Source organism: Apodemus sylvaticus, chromosome 14 (genome assembly GCF_947179515.1).
Source record: "Apodemus sylvaticus chromosome 14, mApoSyl1.1, whole genome shotgun sequence".
Taxonomy (NCBI): domain Eukaryota; kingdom Metazoa; phylum Chordata; class Mammalia; order Rodentia; family Muridae; genus Apodemus; species Apodemus sylvaticus.
This window is the reverse complement of record NC_067485.1, coordinates 17,263,042-17,285,016: the sequence shown is the minus strand read 5'-3', so window position 1 is coordinate 17,285,016 and position 21,975 is coordinate 17,263,042. Positions and strand designations below refer to the sequence as shown.

Sequence of the window (21,975 nt, the reverse complement as noted above, 5' to 3'; positions counted from 1 at the left end):
AAGAGTGGCTGAACTTGGTTTTATCTTTCCAGCAGTGATTATATTATCTTTGTTCTTTGTTTTGGATGAGACTGGTCACACACAATAGTTTTAAGGGTAGATTAACCGTGCCAGAAAGACCACTTACAGGACTTAGGATGGGGGTTTAGGCTATGCAGAATTAGTCAGCTGAAGAGTCAGTTCAAATACAGCATACTGTAGACTCTGTTCTAGCATCTCTGTGGCTGGTTTGTATTTGGAACTCTATCCTAGGTTAGCCACAACCACTGGTTGAACTTTCTTTAGTGACTTCTTATTCCTTTCAGAGAATTGAACACAGACAGTTCCTCTGCAAGAACAAGTACTCTATACTGCTGAGTTGACTCTCCAGCCCACATACTCTATTTTAAACATTTATCCATGTTTTACTTTAGGAAAAGAACTGCGACTACTAAACTGCCAAAGAATAATAAAAATAAAAGTAATTTTTTGGTGTGTGTGTGTGTGTGGGGGGGAGAACGCTATGTAATCCAAGCTAGTCCCGAACTCTCCATCCTCTGTCTCTCATTCTCAAGTTGTAACATTAGAAGTATTTGAGTCTTTAAAGATGCTTACATGGTATCTATGCTACTACAGTTTTCTTTTGCGTTTGTTCACTTGCCTGGTGATTTTGTTTTGTTTTTTGTTTTGTTTTGTTTTTTTAAGATATGTAGCTCTGGATGGCTTGGAAGTCAGTGTAGACTGGACTAACAGAGATCCACCTGTCTATACTTCCTGGATGCTGGGATTAAAGGTGTACACCACTATACCCATTCCTTACTTTAGGTTTCCAAAATTGAATATAAAATTTCATTAAGTAAAAATTTTTGCTATAACAAAATTTTGGAATCAAACTTCTTTTTAAAAGCTATTTTCATAAGCCTATGAACTAAAATAAAGGAATTTAAAACCAAAGGACAGCCAGGCAGTGGTGGTACGCATCTTTAATCCCAGCACTCAGGAAGCAGAGGCTGGTAGATCTGAGTCCAAGGCCAGCATGTTCTGTAAAGTGAGTTCCAAGACAGCCAGAGCTACATACAGAAACCCTATCTTGAATGACCTTCCCCCCCCCCCCCCCAGAAAACAACAACAACAACAACCGTAAAGGACAAATCTATAAAATGTTTTAAAATGTTCCTTATATATAAATTTTTAATGTATTAACTATAGTATGGGGACAAAAATCCTTAGTTCTCACTAAATTAAAAACAAAGATTATGCTCAGTTTGGTGTTTTATTTCATTCAAAAGTAGTGTCTTCTATACCAGAAAAAGCACAAAAATGAAGGCCTGATTTTAAAAAGATTTATAAACTAATATTCACTAAAGGATTCGTGCACAAGGTAAAAGGGATCCAGACTGCAGAACCCTGCATCTGCCCTGGTGCTGCAGTTTCAAATATCCTCAGCACTTCTCCCATGTAATACCCTGCATTTCACCCCGAGAAGGAATGTTGGCAAAGATTTCCACCACATGGAATCTGCTGTTGAGTTCCACATGGGATTTAAGCTGTTGGGCCCTGAAACTTTCTTCAGCAGTTTGAAACAATTCCACGGCTTTGCTCATTCACTCTCCCACTTGGGACTAATGTGCAGGCATGAACACCTGTTGAGGAAAACCACAGGGACTTCAACCATATACTAAGGTAGGCTTGTTTTTCACGTTAATTTAAATAGTGTGTTAAAGTATGATTCTAAAAAATATTAATAAATGTTAAGTCATCTGAAGTATAAGTTTCATTTTCACTGAGGAATTTAACAACACTTTTACATATCATTTTATATAAGACAGATGTAGAATAGAATCGGAAGCAGAAAAAGTTATAAACCCATTTTATTTTGAAATCTCAATCCCTGGATTTTTGACAAACTGGCATCTATACATGCAGCACCAGCTCTCTAAGTGAGTTTGTTTGTAGTTTTTTAAAAGTCTGAAGCATGTATTCAGCAGTTAAAATTCACTGGTGTGCCTCAAAGAATCTTTCCAGTACATTCTCCAATGTTCCTCGCTGAAAGTTTTATTAAGTTACTCATCTAAAGTGGTATTGGTAAAGTTTTCATATTTTAAGCTTAAAAAGGCAACATTACTAACTAGTGACAATCTGTTAAATTTATAAAACTAGAAAGATTAAATGGTTTTTTCCTATAATCTATACCACCTAAAAGTGTTAATGTCTTCTTTTTAAGATGTTAAGCCTAAGGTTTAAGTTTTAAGTCTTTTCTCAGAACTGCTTCTTTTACATCAATATGAATCAAGAGTTCCTTTAAAGCAGCAATGCTGAAATATGATATTTTTTACTCACATGACACAGGATCATGGATCTTTGTATTAACTATTTATACTGCAGGTACCCCGAGAAGATTTTTGACTACATACAAGTACCCCTACTCAAGGCATTTGACATTTAATAAACTTATCAGTAGTTTTAAAATTGTTGATGGGTAAGAGATAAAACTACTTCCTGACTTTTCCAGAGTCTTCACTGGCCCATAAAACACTGTACCTAACTAAAGATCACTAAGGGTTAAAAACTTGCTCTCTAGCCCCTGCTGCACCCATCCTGCCAAGACAGCCTCCAAGCTTTTAAATACTGTTGCAGTGCTCTACATTCTTACTTCCAGGGAAAAAAGAGGTTTGTTCCACAGCTATCAGGTCAGTCACTCCTCACTCAGTCACCTTGCATCTGTTGCAATGAAGACGGTGCCCTCTACACTTTTCCTGCTACTCTTCGTGCCTCTGACACAGCAAATACCACAGCCGCAGCTGGACCCACATGTTAACTATGAGTATGCAGCAGACAATTCTGAAGAAACCAAATTTAGCCAGGATTACAAAGATAAGTACCTGGATGGGCTAAGTATTAAGGTATTTTATTTCTACTTTAAATTTGTATTCTAAAATGATACCCATTTAAATGTATGCTTTCCCCCTTAACTTCAATATTTGATGAGTTCAGAAGGAGAAAGGCACTTTAAAATTTAAAGTAATTATATTTTTCAAGTATGCATGATTCCTGAATTAATAATTAGTAACTTTGAAAAACAAAAGTGTAAAGAGAAATCTGATTTAAGTTTTGATTTAAAATTTAAGAGACATTAGACTTAAAGGTGATCTCTGACAGCTGAAATTTATATAAATAATGCTATATATCCTATACTTGCATGTTATAAATAAATTAGGAAAAGGTATACTATCAGCTAGTGTTTATAGAATTCAGAAAAATCCAGTCCTAGGAAATGAATATAAGAATATTTACTGGCTATGCATGCCAATCACATAGAGTACCAAGAAATAAAAAACTTCTTACTATAGAGATTTTGTTTTAATCCCATTTCGACTCTACCAATTTGTACCAAGGATCTGTAATGACATGTCACTGAGTTATGGCTTTTATATACAATATCACTAACATCCAACCTTCAGAGAAAAGCAATTAGTTTGTGTGTGTGAGTGTGTGTGTGTGTGTGTGTGTATGCATGCTATGTATTTCTGCTCATACAGAAATGAACACTGGGTAGACAAGAATATTAACAGAGCATAAAACTGTGTGCTGCCCACTGTGTATCATGCACATACACAATGGAAAATTAGAGTCAGATACATAATAATATTCACTACTTTAAAAGTTCTTTTTTACTACAAATCAGATGGTGAAGATTTTCAGATTAGCCAGTCCAAACATTTTTTCCCCTGTTAACTCACAATGAGCCAATGTTAATGCTACAGTTTCTTTTCTCCAAGGGAATGAGTTAAGATGCTGGTATTATTTCTATCCACAGTTAAGACAAAGCTGACAGGTATCTCCAGCAACAGTTTCAAGTTAAAAAGCAAAACAATGAAACAAAATAGCTCATAACTATTGTCTTAGTGGAATGATCTGAGTCTACTAACCAAATGCAAGATACAAATTCCTTAAATCTTAAATCTTTCTGGTTAACTACATTGAGCTTTAAGCAATTTTTCATCAGGATAATTGTGTGGACCAGTATATGTGTGGAGAACCCAGTGGGGAAGAGTGATATGTTTATACATGGAAATGAGGGCTTGGGCAAGGTTGGGGTGCCCTGAGATAACATGCAGCCATAAATAAAAAGAAAAAAAAGTAGAATGAATAGGTCCTCATGTAATAAATTACAGTCTACTAGCAGAATACACACTGTCTGAAAAGAGAGCAGAGGGCAAGTGATAATCCCCGGTTATAGTGTTAACAGCTTACACCAATGGCCTGGTCAGATGAAGAGGCTAGAATATAGGGATCCATCCTAAGGTCAAGGCAGGAAAGCAGCCAGGTCAGTAAAGAAGCTGAACTGTTGCTCAGAAGGGTGGGACGTGAAAAAAGGAAGTGAATTCACATGAAAAACGGTAACATTTCACATTAGAAAAGCCTTCATTCCCATTCAGAGAATTATCAATGTTAATAATATATCAAGTACTGAATTCAGCTAACTGAAACAAAAAATTTTAAAAGGCGGATTCTTTTACTCAGGAATGCATATTCTACCTAGAGTATTTACAGTACGGTTTAATAAATAAAGAAATGGAATTGTGTACAAAAGCTTAACAGATTGCTGAGATACAACACTGCTGAGGTAGACCTGCAAGATATCTCTTGCAGCCATAGATTCCCTGAGCTCACACAGTAGAGAGAACTCACTACTACAAGTTGTCCTCTGTCCAATATGTGTGTTACGTAATACACACACACACACACACACACACACACAAAATGAATATGCATAAAACAAAATCTTAACTAAATACCTCTGTGACTAAGAGAAATATTTGTGATCCCTCTGGTTTATAGTTAGACTTGTGACTTATCACACCTGGTAACAAACTTTTTTTTTACAATAGGAAAAAGAAACTATGATAATTTCTGATGAGAAAAGTCTTCAGTTACAAAAAGATGAAGTTATACCATCATTACCCACCAAAAAAGAAAATGATGGTAAGTATGAACGATCTATCATCTAGTATTTTTGAAAAGTATCATTTTAAAATACTTAAAAGAAATTTTGTTCTTTGTTGTAATCAAAACTTGCCTCAAGACATAGTAAATTATAAACTGAAATTTCATCTCCAGTGGTAAAGTCTATAGTTATATGTTATATGCTCATCACCTAACATTTCACACTGTGAGTGAAGACTGTGGACCAGAATGCTCAAGAACACCCAACACTTTGTCTAAACCTAACCTTTAGAAAACCTCTGTTCTTGTCCACATAAAATCAATTCAAACTCCAGGCATGGTGTCATACTGCTTTATTAATCCCAGCACTTTGGAAGCAGATGCAGACAGATATCAAAGAGTTCTAAGTCCAGCCTGGTCTACAGAGTGAGTTCCAAGAAAGCCAGGGCTACACAGAGAAACCCTGTCTCGAAAAATCAAAGGGGGAAAAAAAGTTCTAAGTCAGTCTTAGGCAAAGCAAATTTCAGATTAGCAAAGGCTACATAATAAGAACTTGCCTCAAAAAGAAACAAATCAAGAAATAACTAAAGATTATTTTTCAAATACAATCAATAGCCTTAGGATGAGGTATATGTAATACAATTAATTTCTGTCTTTATGAAAGTCACAGAAGCTGGAATGTACTGATAGTGTTTGAATGAGGTACTAAATTAAATGACCATTAGTTTAAAAAGCAGCAAGCAAAAAAGAAAAGCAAAAAGGATAAAAACCTCTACAAAACTAACTACCATGTCTGCTTCAATGAAAACAATAGAAAATTACAGTAAAATAACAAAGCACAAGCCATATTTGATAGTTCCTGTCTTTGATTTATTCCTGTTATGTTACACAATCTAGTCTCACATGAGAGCATGAAAATATCCACCCATTCCTATCCTGCTGCAGTAACATTAAAATGGACCAAAAACAGAAAATACATCCCCAAAGAAACTTGAATAATTAGAAAGACATCCTTTTCTTGCATAGGATGATTCAATACCATAAAGATACTATTATTTTCTAAATTCAGAAAGTATAAACAATCCCACTACAATTACTAAATTTTGATAATGCTTGGAAAGTTGATTCTAAAATACACATTGATACATTTAAAGAAAAATGCAAAAGTACATGTGGAAACACTGACAAGTGCCAGATAAAACATACCATGTTTAACAATCTGGGACTAATGCATGAACAAACATCACTGACACAGATGTAAAAGGTCGGAAATGTCTAGAAGCACACAGACATTGAGCACGTAATTAAAGCATGGACAAGCATTCAATCGTTCAATCACCATAGGAGAAATATTTTAAATAACTGAGTCTAGGAGAACTACATAGCCTGGAGAGAGACAAATTAGATCCATATTTCATAAAGCAAAAGAAAAATAAACAAAAAAGATTAGTGATCTGCATGTGTAAGATATCACCTTACAAGCATAAGTAGACAGTCTGCTAGTGGGGCGGCTCGAAATCCAGATGTTTCCATAGAAATATTTTTAAAATGACTCTATAAAAGTATAAAAACGCCACTTTTGCATAAAGTAAAAGTCAACCAAAATGGGAAGGATATTTGTAATATAAAGCCGTAATATCCCCAATTTATAAAGAACTCATAAATTGAAGAAAAGAAATTGAACAAAATCACATCTGAGATCCAGTGACATGGCAAAAGGCCAAGTCCTGACTCTCTGAGATGAATCCCCAGGTCCTACATACTCTTGCAACTTGTACTCCAAGCTCCACACATTTCATAGTAAGCACAAATGTTCATGCACATATACACAAAACAAACACACAATAATATTTTTAATTAAAAATTAAGAAAACCCTTGGAAAATGGGCAAAAGTTATAAAGATCATTAAAAATTATTTTAAAGTGACACTAAATATATGAAAAATTGTTCAATTTCAATTTTTTATTAAAAAAAAGAGAAAAATTACATTAACATTCCACCCCTACTTAACCTGATTGATAAAAATGAAGACAAGGGCTGGAAAGATTTCTCAGTAATTAAGAGCACTGACTGCTTTTCCAGGGGACTGGAGTTTAATTCCCAGCACCCTTTACAGCAGCCCACAACTGTCTGTAACTCCTGTTCCAGGGGATCTGACACACTACACAGGCATACATGCAGTCAAAATACTAATGTACATTTAAGACAAACAAACAAACAAAAAACAAACAAAGGCAGTATACCAAAATATTCCATAGTCAAAGTTGTATAGTAACAAATATATTGGGTTTTTTTTTTATTTGTTTTTGTTTTTTGATGGTGGTGGCATTCGAGATAGTAGCCCTGGCTGTCTTGAAACTCATTCTGTAGACCAGGCTAGCCTTAAACTCAGAGATCTGCCTGCCTTTGCCACCAAAATGCTGGGATTAAAGGCATGTACCACCATGCCCAAATATTTTAATATACTGTAAGCAGAAATACGAATTAGCACAATACTTCTAGACAAGTATTTGGCAATATTTAAGAAAATCAAAATAGATATACAAACCAAAATAGAGGGTTTTTTTGGCAGTGCTTGTGATCCAAATGGAGGCCAACTGTGTGCCACAAGCACTGCTATTGAGCTACAGCCTTAGCCTCATTTACTTTTGACAGAGTCATCATGTTATGATTTTACCCTGGAGACCCATATCCAAAACAAAAAAGTAAAATCACCAAAGTAATATTGGCAATTACAAAGTACTGCAAATAACCCAACAGCCCAAACACTGCACCGACAATGGCATATTCACCTAAGGAGACACAACAGCAACAAAAGGACACATACAAGGCTGGGGGATGTAGCTCTGTTGGCAAAGTGCTTGCTTAACATGCAGGAAACCTTGGGTTTAAAGCCCTGCATCCCATAACACAGTTAACATTAGTACAACTTTGCAATCTCAGAACATGAGAGGCAGAAGCAAGAGGATCAGAAATCCAAGGTCATTCTCGGTCACACAGCATTTTAAACCTGCCTGACTCTGTTATCTAAAACAACAAGGAAAACAAAAACAACAACAAAAGACAGGCCCAAAACCACAAAAAGTAAACAATAACAAAACAAACATAGCAAAATAAAAGAGCAAACAAAACAGAGTGAGGGTGACCAGTACAGATGTAGAGAACACCTGGTGTAAGAGCTGACCTCATTCCTGTGAAAAGAAATGCAGAAGAGGCGATACTCTAAAAGCTGACAGGGGATGAGGATTTGGCTAAGTGGTGGAACACTTGCCTAGCATGTAGGACTCCAGGTTGATCCAGAGATTTAAAAAACAAAACAAAAAAAAACAAACAGTTTGGTAGTTACCATAATTATTTTTCCTGACATCACCAATAATTGTACAACCTATCTTTTCAAAACAAACCACACAGGCCAGTTACACCTAGGAAACAAGTGAAGGAAGGGAGGGAAAACTGAGCATGCTGGAAGAGCTGGGGTGAGTGTGCAGTCCTTAGTTTCTAACACCATTCTCCACTGAGAGACAGTGAAAAGATTGCAGGACTGGGGAGGGAACTGCAAGATGGATTTGGGACATCATGAGATGTTGCCAATAAGTTTGATCATAAATAATAATGGGCATACTTAATTTTAAAGTATTCATCAAAACATGAATATATATGTGTGTATATGTATGTATGTATATATGTATGTATAAAACTATCAAAAGGATATAACGTAGTCAAAACAGTGTTGAAAAAGAATAGTCGGATAGTTTTACTACCTAAAATCAAGACATATAAAAGCATAGGAATCAAGATTCTAGCATGTTATTGGCATAAACATTTCTTTAAAAGATTAGTGGAGGGCCAGTGATGTGGCCTTAGCACTTGCCACCAAACTTCCAACGGCCCATGTTCAGTCCCTGGAACTCAATGATGGAAGGAAAGAAGTTATTCCTCGTGGCTCTCTGACCTCCACAAGCAGGAATGCTACAGCCCAGAAATACTCTTCTGTTATATGTGTTTGCTGACATAGTGCTGGCAATTCAATGAAGAAAGCAAAGATTTTTCCAAAAGCACCAACAGAATAAAAGATGAGTGTTCCTGATAAATATTCAAGAATAAATAAATAATAAGTCAAGTGATATTATATTTGACCATAGACTAAGTAAATTTTTGATGAATTATCAAGCACAATACAGGTTGGTGGCTACCATAATTATTTTTCCTGACATCACCAATAATTCTATAACCTATCTTTTCAAATCACAGCATTCATTATAATAATAATTTTACTGTCAGATGACAAATATTTACAAATTAGTTTATGCTTACACTTTTGTCTCCTAATTTAGAAATGCCCACATGCCTGTTGTGTGTGTGTTTAAGTGGCTCTGTCTACTGTGAAGAAGTTGACATTGATGCTGTACCACCATTGCCAAAAGAATCAGCTTATCTTTATGCACGATTCAACAAAATTAAAAAGCTGACTGCCAAGGATTTTGCAGACATGCGTAAGTTAAAAATATAAAGGCTCGAGATTCTATTTATTTTTCACTTTTTATATATAAGGGCAGCACTATTGGAGCATTCAAGTATAAAACATACACTTTATAAAAATCATTTGTTTATTAGAAGAGCCTCCTTTCCATAGACTTCTGCGGTTGTTCTTTCCTGGTGAGTTTGCTACTTCATCTTATGGAGGTATTGTCTTAAGACACACACTGCCCAGGTGGGAGGCAGTGTCAGTGCAACCCAGGCACTTCTCCAGCTACCTAGATGCTCTACTTCTACTTTCACCATAAACACACAGACTTCTTTTGTTTTCCTTTTTACTGTTCATTACTTTTTTATTCTTTGTTTTCTTTTGTTCTTGAACTCAATATATGTAGAGATGATGATCTTGAACTCCTCCCTCCTGCCTTCACTCCCTATGTGCTAGGATTACAAGCTCCTGGCTCCTTTAACTAAACCTGGATACATTTAAAAAATATCTGGAGAGAGGTATGGAGAGATGACTCAGTGTTTAAAGAGTGTTTGCTGCTCTTCCTGGACCTCATCTGGACTCCATAGTCACCTGCACTCATGTGCACTTACTGACACACAGATAAACACACATGTACACATAATTATCAATCTTTTTTTTTTTAAAATCTGGAGAACAACTTTTAAAATGCCAACACCAAGCTGTACTCATTACATCTAAGGAACTACACTCCTTAGATGATTCCATGGAGACAGTTCTTAAACAGTGGCGGTTAAGGAGGTTAACTCTTTGTCAAGAGCATTAGCAATCAGCCATTTGGTGCTCTAACAAACTTTAACTGAATGAGGTATTGTGGTCAGCATACGGCAGTAACAAGTTCCAGTCCTGGATTACTCTGTCCTTGCCAGCTTTCTAGATTCCCAGGCCAAATGTTTCTAAAGAAAACCACAACCAAATAACATACTGGCTTTATTATAATCTATTTATTTACTGGAAGGGCAGCAGTTAAGTCCACACTAAGCAAGCGCTCTCTACCACTGTGCCACATGCACAGCTTCGTTTTTTTTGTTTTTTTTTTTTTAAAAATACATTCTGAAAATCCAATTTGCATACACAGGTTGTAAGCACAAGAGAGCAAATTATCTTCCTAGAGGTAGGTGTGTGTGTGTGTGTGTGTTTATTTTGCTTGTGGAATATTTATAATGGTCCTTCAGTGAACTGTGTATGGGTACATTCAACTGCTTGGAAGAATGTGTATTAGCATTTCTGTGTGTGGATCTATGGGTATGCTTGAGTGAACCACACTCTGCACACACATCACATTTACATATATGTCTACATATTTATGAATAGGTATGGGATGGTAACTTTATAGGTTGGTTTGGATTTCTTACTATATCTTCTATCCATTCATCATTATGTATTGAGCATCCATTCTGTGCTAGACAATGAGTAGTTACAAAGGATATGAAATCTTCAAAAGCATCTCTTGCTCAAGGAGCCACAGTTTGGTCAGGGATCTCTTCTTCAGTGCATTGCAAATCCCAGTTTATTAGGACAGATGCACAGCTTCTTTAACTCTATATTTATGGGATTAAGCCTAACTGGTTTCATGCTGCCACCAATGAGTCTAAGTTGCAGACTCCTGTATTGAACCCAACATTATGTGGCTAACATATAAAAGCCTTTTAGAATCTATCAACGTTTTTTTAATGGATGAGTGCATGTACATATGCATGGCCAAAAGAGGACATTAGGTTCCTTTATAGATAGTCCTGAGCAGGTGGTCCTTATTATCTGTAGATCCCATATTGGCAAATTTGCTTTTCTGATAATGTAGCCCACTGCTAGAGCACTCACCTAGCCCATACGGAGGTGTGAATTTAATCCCCAGTATGTTTATGGTCATTAGCTGAAATTCATAGAACAACAACAACAACAAAACTGAATTTTGAGGTACTCAAAATTCACATTTCCAACTAAGAGACAGCAATGCAAAGCTTTTACTTCCGGTTGTCACAGAATGTAGCGGTGTCTCATTCTGCACATCTAGCACCACATTTTCCCAGCTTTCTGCTTTATACTGGAAATGCTAGTTGAAATGGCAACAAGCTCAGTGCTGAGGTGCCATCTAGTATTCCAAAATGCAGGGCAGTAATGGGGAGCCTACACAGAAAATGCAAGTCAGATAAATTTCACTTGAGCACGAGTTATATCATGTTCATGAACCCAAGGGGTATAGTAACTGTCTTTTAACAAAAACATACATAAAACAAGGTTCATATTAATTGGTTGGCAAAAACAAGCAAGCAGAAGCTCAAGGGTCCCTGCCTCTGGAACTCTCCTAGAAGCAAGCTTCTGTATTCACTAACTCAGTGTTGCAACAACTTCTGAGAAAACAGCTACTATGACTAAAAAGAAACTACAGCCTAACCATCTCAGCCTAAGCCCCAACAAAGCAAGAGAGACACACAGGATGAATGAATGAGCGAGTGACTATGTCTTAGTTTCTCGGTCTGCATCATGTTAACAATCAGGATATCTTTTTATCTTTGTTTTTCTTAACTAAAAAGGTATGGATAAATTAATACAATGTACCCACAATTATAATGCAACATGCTGGCAAAAATTTAAAATAATAATATGCTTAAATCCAATTAACCAAAATTACTCTCTATGATGTGCAGTAAGAATTTCTTTTGATATCTATGGATAGAAGACTATGAACTATAAGATTCCTTCTGAACCATACATTCTAAGGCCACAGTAAGAAAAGGTATCATTGTTATGCACAGAAAGACTTTCAACAAAACTTTACTTATGGGGTTGTGACTATAGCTTAGTGGCAGAGTGCTTGCCTACCAAGCATGAAGCCTCCGGTCCAGTGCCCAGCACCTTATGAAAGTACAGCTGTACCAGGCGGTAGGTCAGAGATCAACACTGCAGGACAAACTTGATTGAGGCACTAACTGCAAATACTATTCTGGTCCCTGAACAGAGACTTAGGGCCTGAGTGATCTGTTAAATGCTTTTCTTCAGTTTGCATAATGAGATCCTAGCATATTCTTGTATTCATTTCCCTCAAGCTAACTTAAGAAGACTTGATTTTACGGGAAATTTAATAGAAGACATAGAAGATAGTACTTTTTCAAAACTTTCTCTGTTAGAAGAACTTACACTTGCTGAAAACCAACTACTAAGACTCCCAGCTCTTCCTCCGAAGCTTACTTTACTTAATGTCAAATACAACAAAATCAAGAGTAAAGGAATTAAAGCAAACACATTCAAAGTAAGTATTCCATGTATGACTAAACACAGTATTTGTAATTATATTTTATGTCTTTATTACATTTATTTATTGTGTGTGTTTGTTTCTTTTGTGTGTTGGCTCATACCAGTTATACATGTAGAGGGCCAAGGAGAACTTGTAAAAGTCACTCTCACCTTCCACCATATGGGTCCTGAGGCTGGAACTCAGGGCACCAAGCTTGGCGGCACATGTTAATAGTTGAGGCATCTCACTGACCCGGTGATAATATTTTTACACTGTTGCTTCTTTTTCCCCTCAATCTGCTACTGTACTATGACTGAGGTATATTTTTGTGCAACAAGATACGAAGTAAAGACAGCTGTAGCTAGCATTTATCCAAACCAATATTTTCAGAACTTGTAACAAAATGACTTATATTCCACAAGGGAACATTGGGTTAATATATATGTATGTATGGCTGGTGACATAACTTGGTAGAAAATATGCTTAGCATGCTTGAGGCCTTAAAGTCAACCCCCAGCACCAAACAAAATCAAGCAAGCGAAGTATGTATATCATAACATATATCATGTAAAGACAGAGAAATGGGTGTTTTCTATTAATAGTAAAGGAACATTTTTATATTTGAAAGTAAACACTACTAGCTCACTGCTTTAAAAGATTTGTATTGATTCTAATAACCAAGAAAATTCAATATCTTTTACATTTAAGTCTAGATAACATAGCAGTGATCCTGAAAGAAAAAAAAAATCAAGCCATTCCAAAAGAATAGAAATGTTTCATGAAATTGAAAAAAGTAAGCATGTCAGTCCAGAATGTTACTAGCTATGATACAACAACTCTGCCCTAGAAGTTATCTCGGGCAAAAGCACAATATGCTCAAGCTACTGTTGGCAGAAGAAACCTTATTCAAATGGCAAGATGGCAGGGATGCTGGAACAAGACAGAGAAAGGAGGATCTCTGTACCTTTGAGACTAGTGTGATCTACATAGCAAGTTCCAGTCAGCCAGGGCTATACAGTGAGATACTATCTATACAAGTTGCAGTCAGCCAGGGCTGTACAGTGAGATACTATACAAGTTGCAGTCAGCCAGGGCTGTACAGTGAGATACTATACAAGTTGTAGTCAGCCAGGGCTGTACAGTGAGATACTATACAAGTTGCAGTCAGCCAGGGCTGTACAGTGAGATACTATACAAGTTGCAGTCAGCCAGGGCTGTACAGTGAGATACTATACAAGTTGCAGTCAGCCAGGGCTGTACAGTGAGATACTATACAAGTTGCAGTCAGCCAGGGCTGTACAGTGAGATACTATACAAGTTCCAGTCATCCAGGGCTGTACACTGAGACACTATACAAGTTCCAGTCAGCCAGGGCTATACAGTGAGATACTATACAAGTTCCAGTCATCCAGGGCTATACAGTGAGACACTATGCAAGTTCCAGTCAGCCAGGGCTGTACAGTGAGACACTATACAAGTTCCAGTCAGCCAGGGCTATACAGTGAGATACTATACAAGTTCCAGTCAGCCAGAACTGTACAGTGAGACACTATACAAGTTCCAGTCAGCCAGGGCTGTACAGTGAGATAATATACAAGTTCCAGTCCGCCAGGGCTGTACAGTGAGATACTATACAAGTTGCAGTCAGCCAGGGCTATACAGTGAGATACTATACAAGTTCCAGTCAGCCAGGGCTGTACAGTGAGACACTATACAAGTTCCAGTCAGCCAGGGCTGTACAGTGAGACACTATACAAGTTCCAGTCAGCCAGGGCTATACAGTGAGATACTATACAAGTTCCAGTCAGCCAGGACTGTACAGTGAGACACTATACAAGTTCCAGTCAGCCAGGGCTGTACAGTGAGATACTATACAAGTTCCAGTCAGCCAGGGCTGTACAGTGAGATACTATACAAGTACCAGTCAGCCAGGGCTGTACAGTGAGATACTATACAAGTTCTAGTCAGGCAGAGCTGTATAATGAGATACTATACAAGTTCCAGTCAGCCAGGACTGTACAGTGAGATACTATACAAGTTCCAGTCAGCCAGAGCTGTATAATGAGATACTATACAAGTTCCAGTCAGTCAGGGCTGTACAGTGAGATACTATACAAGTTCCAGTCAGCCAGGGCTGTACAGTGAGATACTATTTCAAAAATAAAAATGATGACAATGACAAAGACAAGATCTCACACACCTGCAATTGCAGCTACCCAGGAGCCTCAGGCAGAAGGACCTCAAGTTTAAGACTAGTTTAGGCAATGTCACAAGATTAGAAGAACCTAAACTTACCAAATTCTAATTTATGCTGGTTTATATAATCACACAAATATCTCCTCCATCCACAACTGCCTGTTTAAAAAATATTTCCAAGCCAAGCAGTGATGGTGCACGCCTTTAATCCCAGTACTTGGAGGCAGAGGCAGGTAGGTGGATCTCTAGTTTTGAAGCCAGCCTCTAGGACAGCCAGGACTACACAGAGAAACCTTGTCTCAAAACACACACACACACACACACACACACACACACACCACTCATTTTTTTTATTTAATTTTGTAATCTAAAGAAGTGAATTTAAGTAGGTGAGTCTCTGAATAACTAGCAGGTCACAGAATGTTCAGAGCAGGACATGGTATAACCCCTTGTAGTCCAAGCTACCTGGAAACTGAAGCAAGAGACTGCTAAAGACCAATAAGGGAAGGCAAGCCTGGAAAAGGCAGGATGACCATACTCATCTTGGAAGGAAGGAGGGAAGGAAAGTAGGAAGGAAGGAAGGAAGGAGGGAGGGAGGGGGGGAGGGAGGGAGGGAGGGAAGGAAGGACAGAAAGAAGGAAGGAAGGAAGTTAGGAAGGAAGGAAATAAGTTAGGAAGGAAGGAAGGAAGGAAGGAAATAAGTTAGGAAGGAAGGAAGGAAGTTAGGAAGGAAGGAAGGAAGGAAGGAAGGAAGGAAGGAAGGAAGGAAGGAAGGAAGGAAGGAAGGAAGGAAAGAAGGTAGCTGGCTAGCTGGCTAGCTGGCTGGCTGATTAGTTTAAATATTTTTTGATTTTACAAAAGAGATATTGGGCAAGTTGGTGTGAAAATGATAAAACTGTCTACTTTATTGAATGCTCTAGAATTGCAATAACCACTAGTAAAGTCAGGTTACTATAATTCATATAAAAGCAGCCCTGGAAAGACAGTTAGTTGGTGCCCATATGGTAGAAAGTAGAATGTCTAAGAAAGGACAAAAGGGTATGGAGATGGCTCAGCAGGAAAGTGTGCTTGCTGTCAAGTTTGACCCCCAGGTCAAACATGGAAGCAGAGAACCAACTGCTGTGGGTAGTTAGTTATAAGTTGTTAACTTATAACATGTGCGCTATGACTTGTACATATGAACACATATACATAATTTTTTAAAAACTGAAAAAAAGAAAAGTTAAAAATAATAGCAAAGAATTAGCAAGTGGGGGCATAGTAGAACAAGCCTGTAATCCTAATATTTGGGCAGCTGAAGGAGGATCATAGTTTTAGAGCAGTATAAGCCACATGGTGGGTGTCCCTCACACACACCAATAATTAAATCTGCATGGTAGCACAAAATGCATATAAAGATTAAGAGTAATGTCAAAAGAAATTACATTCTGTTATTCTGAAATAACAGCCTACAATCATATACAGTAGTAACTTACTGATTATTAAAAAAAAATCAAACACAAATCCCTCATGGGAAAACACATGTCATGTAAACTGCATGTTTGACAAATTGCTTTGGAAAAGCAACATCTTGCTAAGCACAATCTCTTAGGAGTAGCTATTTTTATAGAAATAAGTAGAACTTCAAAGGAAAGTTTCAAAAAACTTGAAGAATTTAGCCAATCTTACCCACCAACGCTCCCTAGGCAAACTTCAAAGACTGAGTACTCAGGGATGAGATGAATGAGTGGTCAGAGAAATGTGGAGTATTCAACAGAACTCTGCTAGATAGAATGTCTTAAAAACCAAAACACACTACTTACTAGACCAAAACCAGTAACAAATTATTATTCCAATACTGATATTACTGAAATATTCACACATCCACACTCTTTTTTAAAGTATACATTATTTGAATGATATGAAATAATGCACAGTCCTATGTAACATTCAAATTTTTCTTTACAGAAATTGAATAAACTCTCTTTTCTCTATTTGGACCATAACGATCTGGAATCTGTGCCTCCTAATTTACCAGAAAGTCTACGTGTTATTCACCTTCAGGTACAACTGGTTTTTGCATAATAATTAGCTTTAGTTAACTATGGGCCATTTTTACTATTCATCAAGAAAGATACTCATTTATATGTCAATTGTGGTTACATTGCTAAGGAAGTGTGATCACTTAATGCCTATACAAGAACTGCAGGTCAAGCTAGGCGGTGGTGGCGCACGCCTTTAATCCCAGCACTCTGGGAGGCAGAGGCAGGCGGATTTCTGAGTTCTAGGCCAGCCTGGTCTACAGTGTGAGTTCCAGGACAGTCAGAGCTACACAGAGAAACCCTGTCTCGAAAAAACAAAAAAACAAACAAACAAACAAAAAAAAAAAAACAAAACCAAAAAACCAAAAGAACTGCAGGCCCAGTTCAGAGTATGCTATGTAGACCACTCTAGGAAGTAATAAAGTCTGCTCTTTTGGTTTATTTTCAATGATTTACTTATTCATGTGCATTAGTGCTTTGTCTGTATATGTCTATATGAGGATGTCAGGGTCCCTGGAACTGGAGGTACAGACAGCTATGAGCTGCCACATGGGTACTGGGAATTGAAGTGTGGTCCTGTGGAAGAACAGCTAGTGCTATTAGGTGCTGAGTCATCACTCCAGCCTGCAAAGTCTGTTCTTTCTTTCTTCCTTTCTTTCTTCCTTTCTTTCTTCCTTCCTTTCTTTCTTTCTTTCTTTCTTTCTTTCTTTCTTTCTTTCTTTCTTTCTTTCTTTCTTTCTTTCTTTCTTTCTTTTTTTAAAATTAGATATAGTTTATTTACATTTCAAATGTTATCCCCTTTCCTGGTCTCCCCTGCCTCCCTTCCCCCCCCCACCCCCCCCTATCCCCCCCCACCCCCCCACCCCCCCACCCCCCCACCCCCCCCTATCCCCCCCCACCCCCCCTATCCCCCCCACCCCCCACCCCTCCCCCCTGAGAAAACCCCCTGAACCATTCTCTCTCCCCCTGCTCACTAATCCACCCATTCCAGTTACCCTGTCCTGGCATTCCCCTACACTGGGGCATCTAGCCTTCTCACTACCAAGGGCCTCTCCTCCCTTTGATGTCCAACAAGGCTATCCTCTGCTACATATGCATCTGGAGCCATGGGGTCCCTCTCATGTGTACTCTCTGGTTGATAGTTTAGTCCCTGGGAGCTCTGGGGGTACTGGTTGGTTCATATTGTTGTTCTTCCTATGGTGCTGCAAACCCCCTTCAGCTCCTTGTGTCCTTTCTCTAGCTCCTCCATTGTGCTCAGTTCAATGGTTGGCTGAGAGTGTCCCCCTCTGTATTTGTCATGTACTGGCAGAGCCTCCCAGGTGACAGCTATATCAGGTTCCTGTCAGCAAACACTTGTTGGCATCCACAATAGTGTCTGGGTTTGTTAACTGTATAAGGGATGGATCCCCAGGTGGGGCAAGCTCTGGATGATCTTTCCCTCAGTCTCTGCTCCACATTTTGTCTCTGTATCTCCTCACAAAATCTGTTCTTAAGCAGAATACAATTTTAGGCACCTCCTAGTCAGTCTGTTGTGGCTTTAAGTAGTGCTGGGGACTGAATACAGGGCCTCACACACAGCAGGCAGGTGCTCTAGTACTGAACATTTAATTTAAATATTTTTCATTATGGCATTCCTTAGCTCTTTATTTCTCAGGCGGAAACTGACTGGGGTGAGGAAGGGATGAACATCAGGTAGTCACTGCTACTGTCTACATAACTGGAACCCTTAGATCTTAGGTAGATATTGGAGGCAAAACCATAGATCACAAGGCCATGTGATCACACTAAATTCAAGAGAGGTGAGTGTTTTTTTTTTTTCTTCTGACATACAATGTGTGGTGTTCTCTACATACTAACCAATTCTCCTACACCAGCTGGGTATTCTAAAACTCAATTCTGATAACACTGAGTCTGACAACACTGTTTCTATTGTAGGAACAGTCCAAAGGCATGTATTTGTTTGTCTCTTCTCCTACATTGTAGTTTTCTAGAGTGGTACTAGGAGTTACCTTATTATCATAATTCAAAATTATGAAAGAGGGAAATAAAAAAGATACTCCTAACATCCAAGAATTTCCTAGGAGTTCATTTCTCTTTGTCCAAATCTGTGCTAGCTTCCAGGACCCAGGATTCCTCCCAGGTCTGGGGAAGGGGAAGAGGCGCAGACTAATGGAGGCTGAGCCACATGGTAACCTTCCAAGTGCCTGACACAAGGTGCTGTGTATCTCCCTAGTTACCCAGAGCACAGCTGAGCCACATGGTAACCCCTCAGCGCCTGACACAAGGTGCTGTGTATCTCCTAGTTACCTCGAGCACAGACTTGAAGACCACTGATTTATGTTTTCTTCCCCAAATAGTAGTGAACCCAAAGTTTTGATTTGTGCTTTCTCCAATTAGAGGTGAACATACTCTTTTGGACACCTTTTAGCTCGTTTTATAGGAGAGCATCAAGTGGGAATTGCCAAAGTTAGGAAAAAGTGAAAATGAGAAAAATTCTCAGCAACACAAGAATTTCAGCTTATTCTTTTTCATGTCTTTAAGGAGTATTTAAGCACAGAGTACCATTCTGAGTTAATACTTTAGAATAGGGTACTCTCTCTAAGCTTGCATGTTTCTATTTATAGTCAAAACAAAATTAAGTGGATGCAACTTTGAGTAATAACAAGTAAATTGTTATTCCAAAACAATACTATACACTTAAAAATATGTCCAGGTTGTAAAAGAGGGTGTCATCACAATGAACTAATATTTTTAAAAAGATTACATTATTGGTAAAATATCCTTATGTGACCCTATTATATAATGTACAAAAAGTTGGTTTTGACTTCTGAATATTTTTTCTTTTGTTTTTCAGTTTAACAGCATATCTTCAATTACAGATGATACATTCTGCAAAGCTAACGACACCCGTTACATTCGGGAACGAATTGAAGAGATTCGCCTGGAGGGCAACCCAATTGCTCTGGGAAAACACCCAAACAGTTTTATCTGCTTAAAAAGATTACCTATAGGGTCATACTTTTAACCACTATCAATGCAGTTTATAATCTAAGGTACATGTGCCTAATGTCTAAAGGAACATAAACATTAGTTTAACATTATCATTTTATCTCACTATGATGGAATTTTATGTTTAAACAAAGATGTCCAAAATTCTTATATGTGATTACAAAAATAATCCAGTCTAAATCTCTTAGTTCAAAACAAAATAATGTGAAACTAAACAGCATTAAGAATCTCCTTGTTGTTAGACCAGACGCGATCTAAATAGCATGCTTTTCTACAAACACTTGCTTGAGATACACCATTCCTATGACTAATGAAGTAAGAGAATTCCAAGAAACTTTCAACTGTTTGCCTTTCTTAACATTTACTGTATCTCAAAAGCATTTAAGACAGATGTTCCAGAACCTGAGCAAAGCCAAGTTCCCAGTGACCTTCCCCTGACTGTATGAATCACCACATTCTCTGTGAAGCAGAAAAGTACTTTCTGTCAAGGCAGCTACACTTCACTGTATTTCTCACGTAGCCTAAGGAAAGGGGGGACACATGCAGGCAAACATTTCTAGAGAAAGTAAAATTTTACTCTTTGGTACAGAGCCAATTTAGAAAAGTTCAATTTTCTGCTATGGTCAAATGGATCGTCTTTAGTCAATTATTTTTTAAAAAAAACTTTGTAAGATAAAAAGTAAAAATCCTACCCATTTCTCAAATAATAATAAGGTTCCTTCACTTTAAAGATTCTTAAATGAAATAATTGTAAACTTTTCACAGTATAGGAATTTGTTTACATATCCAGTCTGTTAGTCTATGTCTTTTTATTGGGGAATTGAGTCAATTGATGTTAAGAGATATTAAGGAATAGTGATTGTTAAAGTCTATTCCGTTGTGCTGTGTGCAGCCTTACCTGAACGTGTTCACCCGAACAAACTGAATATTCCCATTCCAGCCCAAGAGCACCGGTTCTCAATGGCCATAACTGCCAGATACAGGTAATAGTGAGGACCCAGTCCCTAGTACAATAGTGACAACTGAGCAAGGAACATTAAAGTTCCAAAATTAAGCTTCAGAGGAAGGTACATAGCCCACTCACAAATATTAGCCTTTGGAGTTGAATACAAAATGATCAGTGTTTTAGAAATATTCATCTTTTATACATAAAAGTGTCAATCTCATCTCTATTAAAAGTTATACATTAGACTCTTGATATTCTTCCTAGAACATTCATTTTCGGCATTTGGTTGTTTTGTTCCAACCCAGACTGACCTCTCTCTCATCTGTTAAGACTGACCCCAGATAAAACTTTTATTAAAGCTTCCGTGATCTGTAAGGCCATGACTATTACTCTGATAATGTCAACTAGTTCATTCATTTTTATAAGTTAATTATAATAACATTATCCCATTGTATCATTCTGTGTGCATGCCTCATTTTGTCTGTGACTGAACGCTCACCAAGAGCACTGAACACAGTTCTAATTTTATGATACTTAATAGCATATTTGAGTTAAATATACAATAAACATTGTAAAATCTATCCAAATAGAAGGGCTCTGTTTATATGGAAAAACAAATTAGTATAATTGAATAAATCAACAGAAATAAAGCAATAAGACTGAGAATGGACAATGTTCTGGTAGGCCTATTATTTTCTTCCTTTCATAAGAAAAATGTACTCATCTACACATGTATAAAAACATACATGGTTTGGAATTTTTGAAGTGTATGTTGTTCTGAGGACTGAGCACAGTGCCTTGTGCATGCTATTCAAGATCACTGACCTATATCCCCAACCTTCTACATTCTTTGTTTAATAAAATTTAATGAGAAAATACCATAATATAATTATAAGATAAATTTTCCAGGCTAAAAACCAATGAGTTAGGTAAAACAATAATTGGGAGAAAGAACATTGGTAAAAATTGTAAATTATAGAATTTGCTTAAATAACTTGGGATTCCCAGATAAGAGAATTTGAGTACAGGCAGTTTACACCTTATATTTAAAAGTAAAATAAGAAACTTTGTAATTTTATGAGGTCCCATTTGTTAATTCTTGATCTTAGAGCATACGCTATTGGTGTTCTGTTTAGG

General features: G+C 37.5%; 2 protein-coding genes across 4 annotated transcripts in view; one reads left to right on the top strand and one right to left on the bottom strand.

Moving 5' to 3' along the window:
- The window catches only part of Cenpp (centromere protein P), a 190,520-nt gene that overhangs the window by 134,651 nt on the left and 33,894 nt on the right, over positions 1-21,975 (bottom strand). The gene's annotated exons all lie outside the window — the stretch shown is intronic.
- On the top strand, positions 1,579-21,647 carry Ogn (osteoglycin). Of its 2 annotated transcripts, XM_052157268.1 has the most exons (7): positions 1,579-1,662; positions 2,639-2,882; positions 4,872-4,965; positions 9,262-9,420; positions 12,479-12,681; positions 16,810-16,905; positions 19,738-21,647. In XM_052157268.1, exons 2-7 carry the CDS (start codon positions 2,709-2,711, stop codon positions 19,906-19,908), a joined length of 897 nt encoding a protein of 298 aa, XP_052013228.1. In that variant the 5' UTR covers positions 1,579-1,662; positions 2,639-2,708; the 3' UTR covers positions 19,909-21,647. The 2 variants fall into 2 exon arrangements, with proteins under 2 accessions (XP_052013228.1, XP_052013227.1); XM_052157267.1 differs by lacking the exon at positions 1,579-1,662 and having other exon boundaries at positions 2,374-2,882.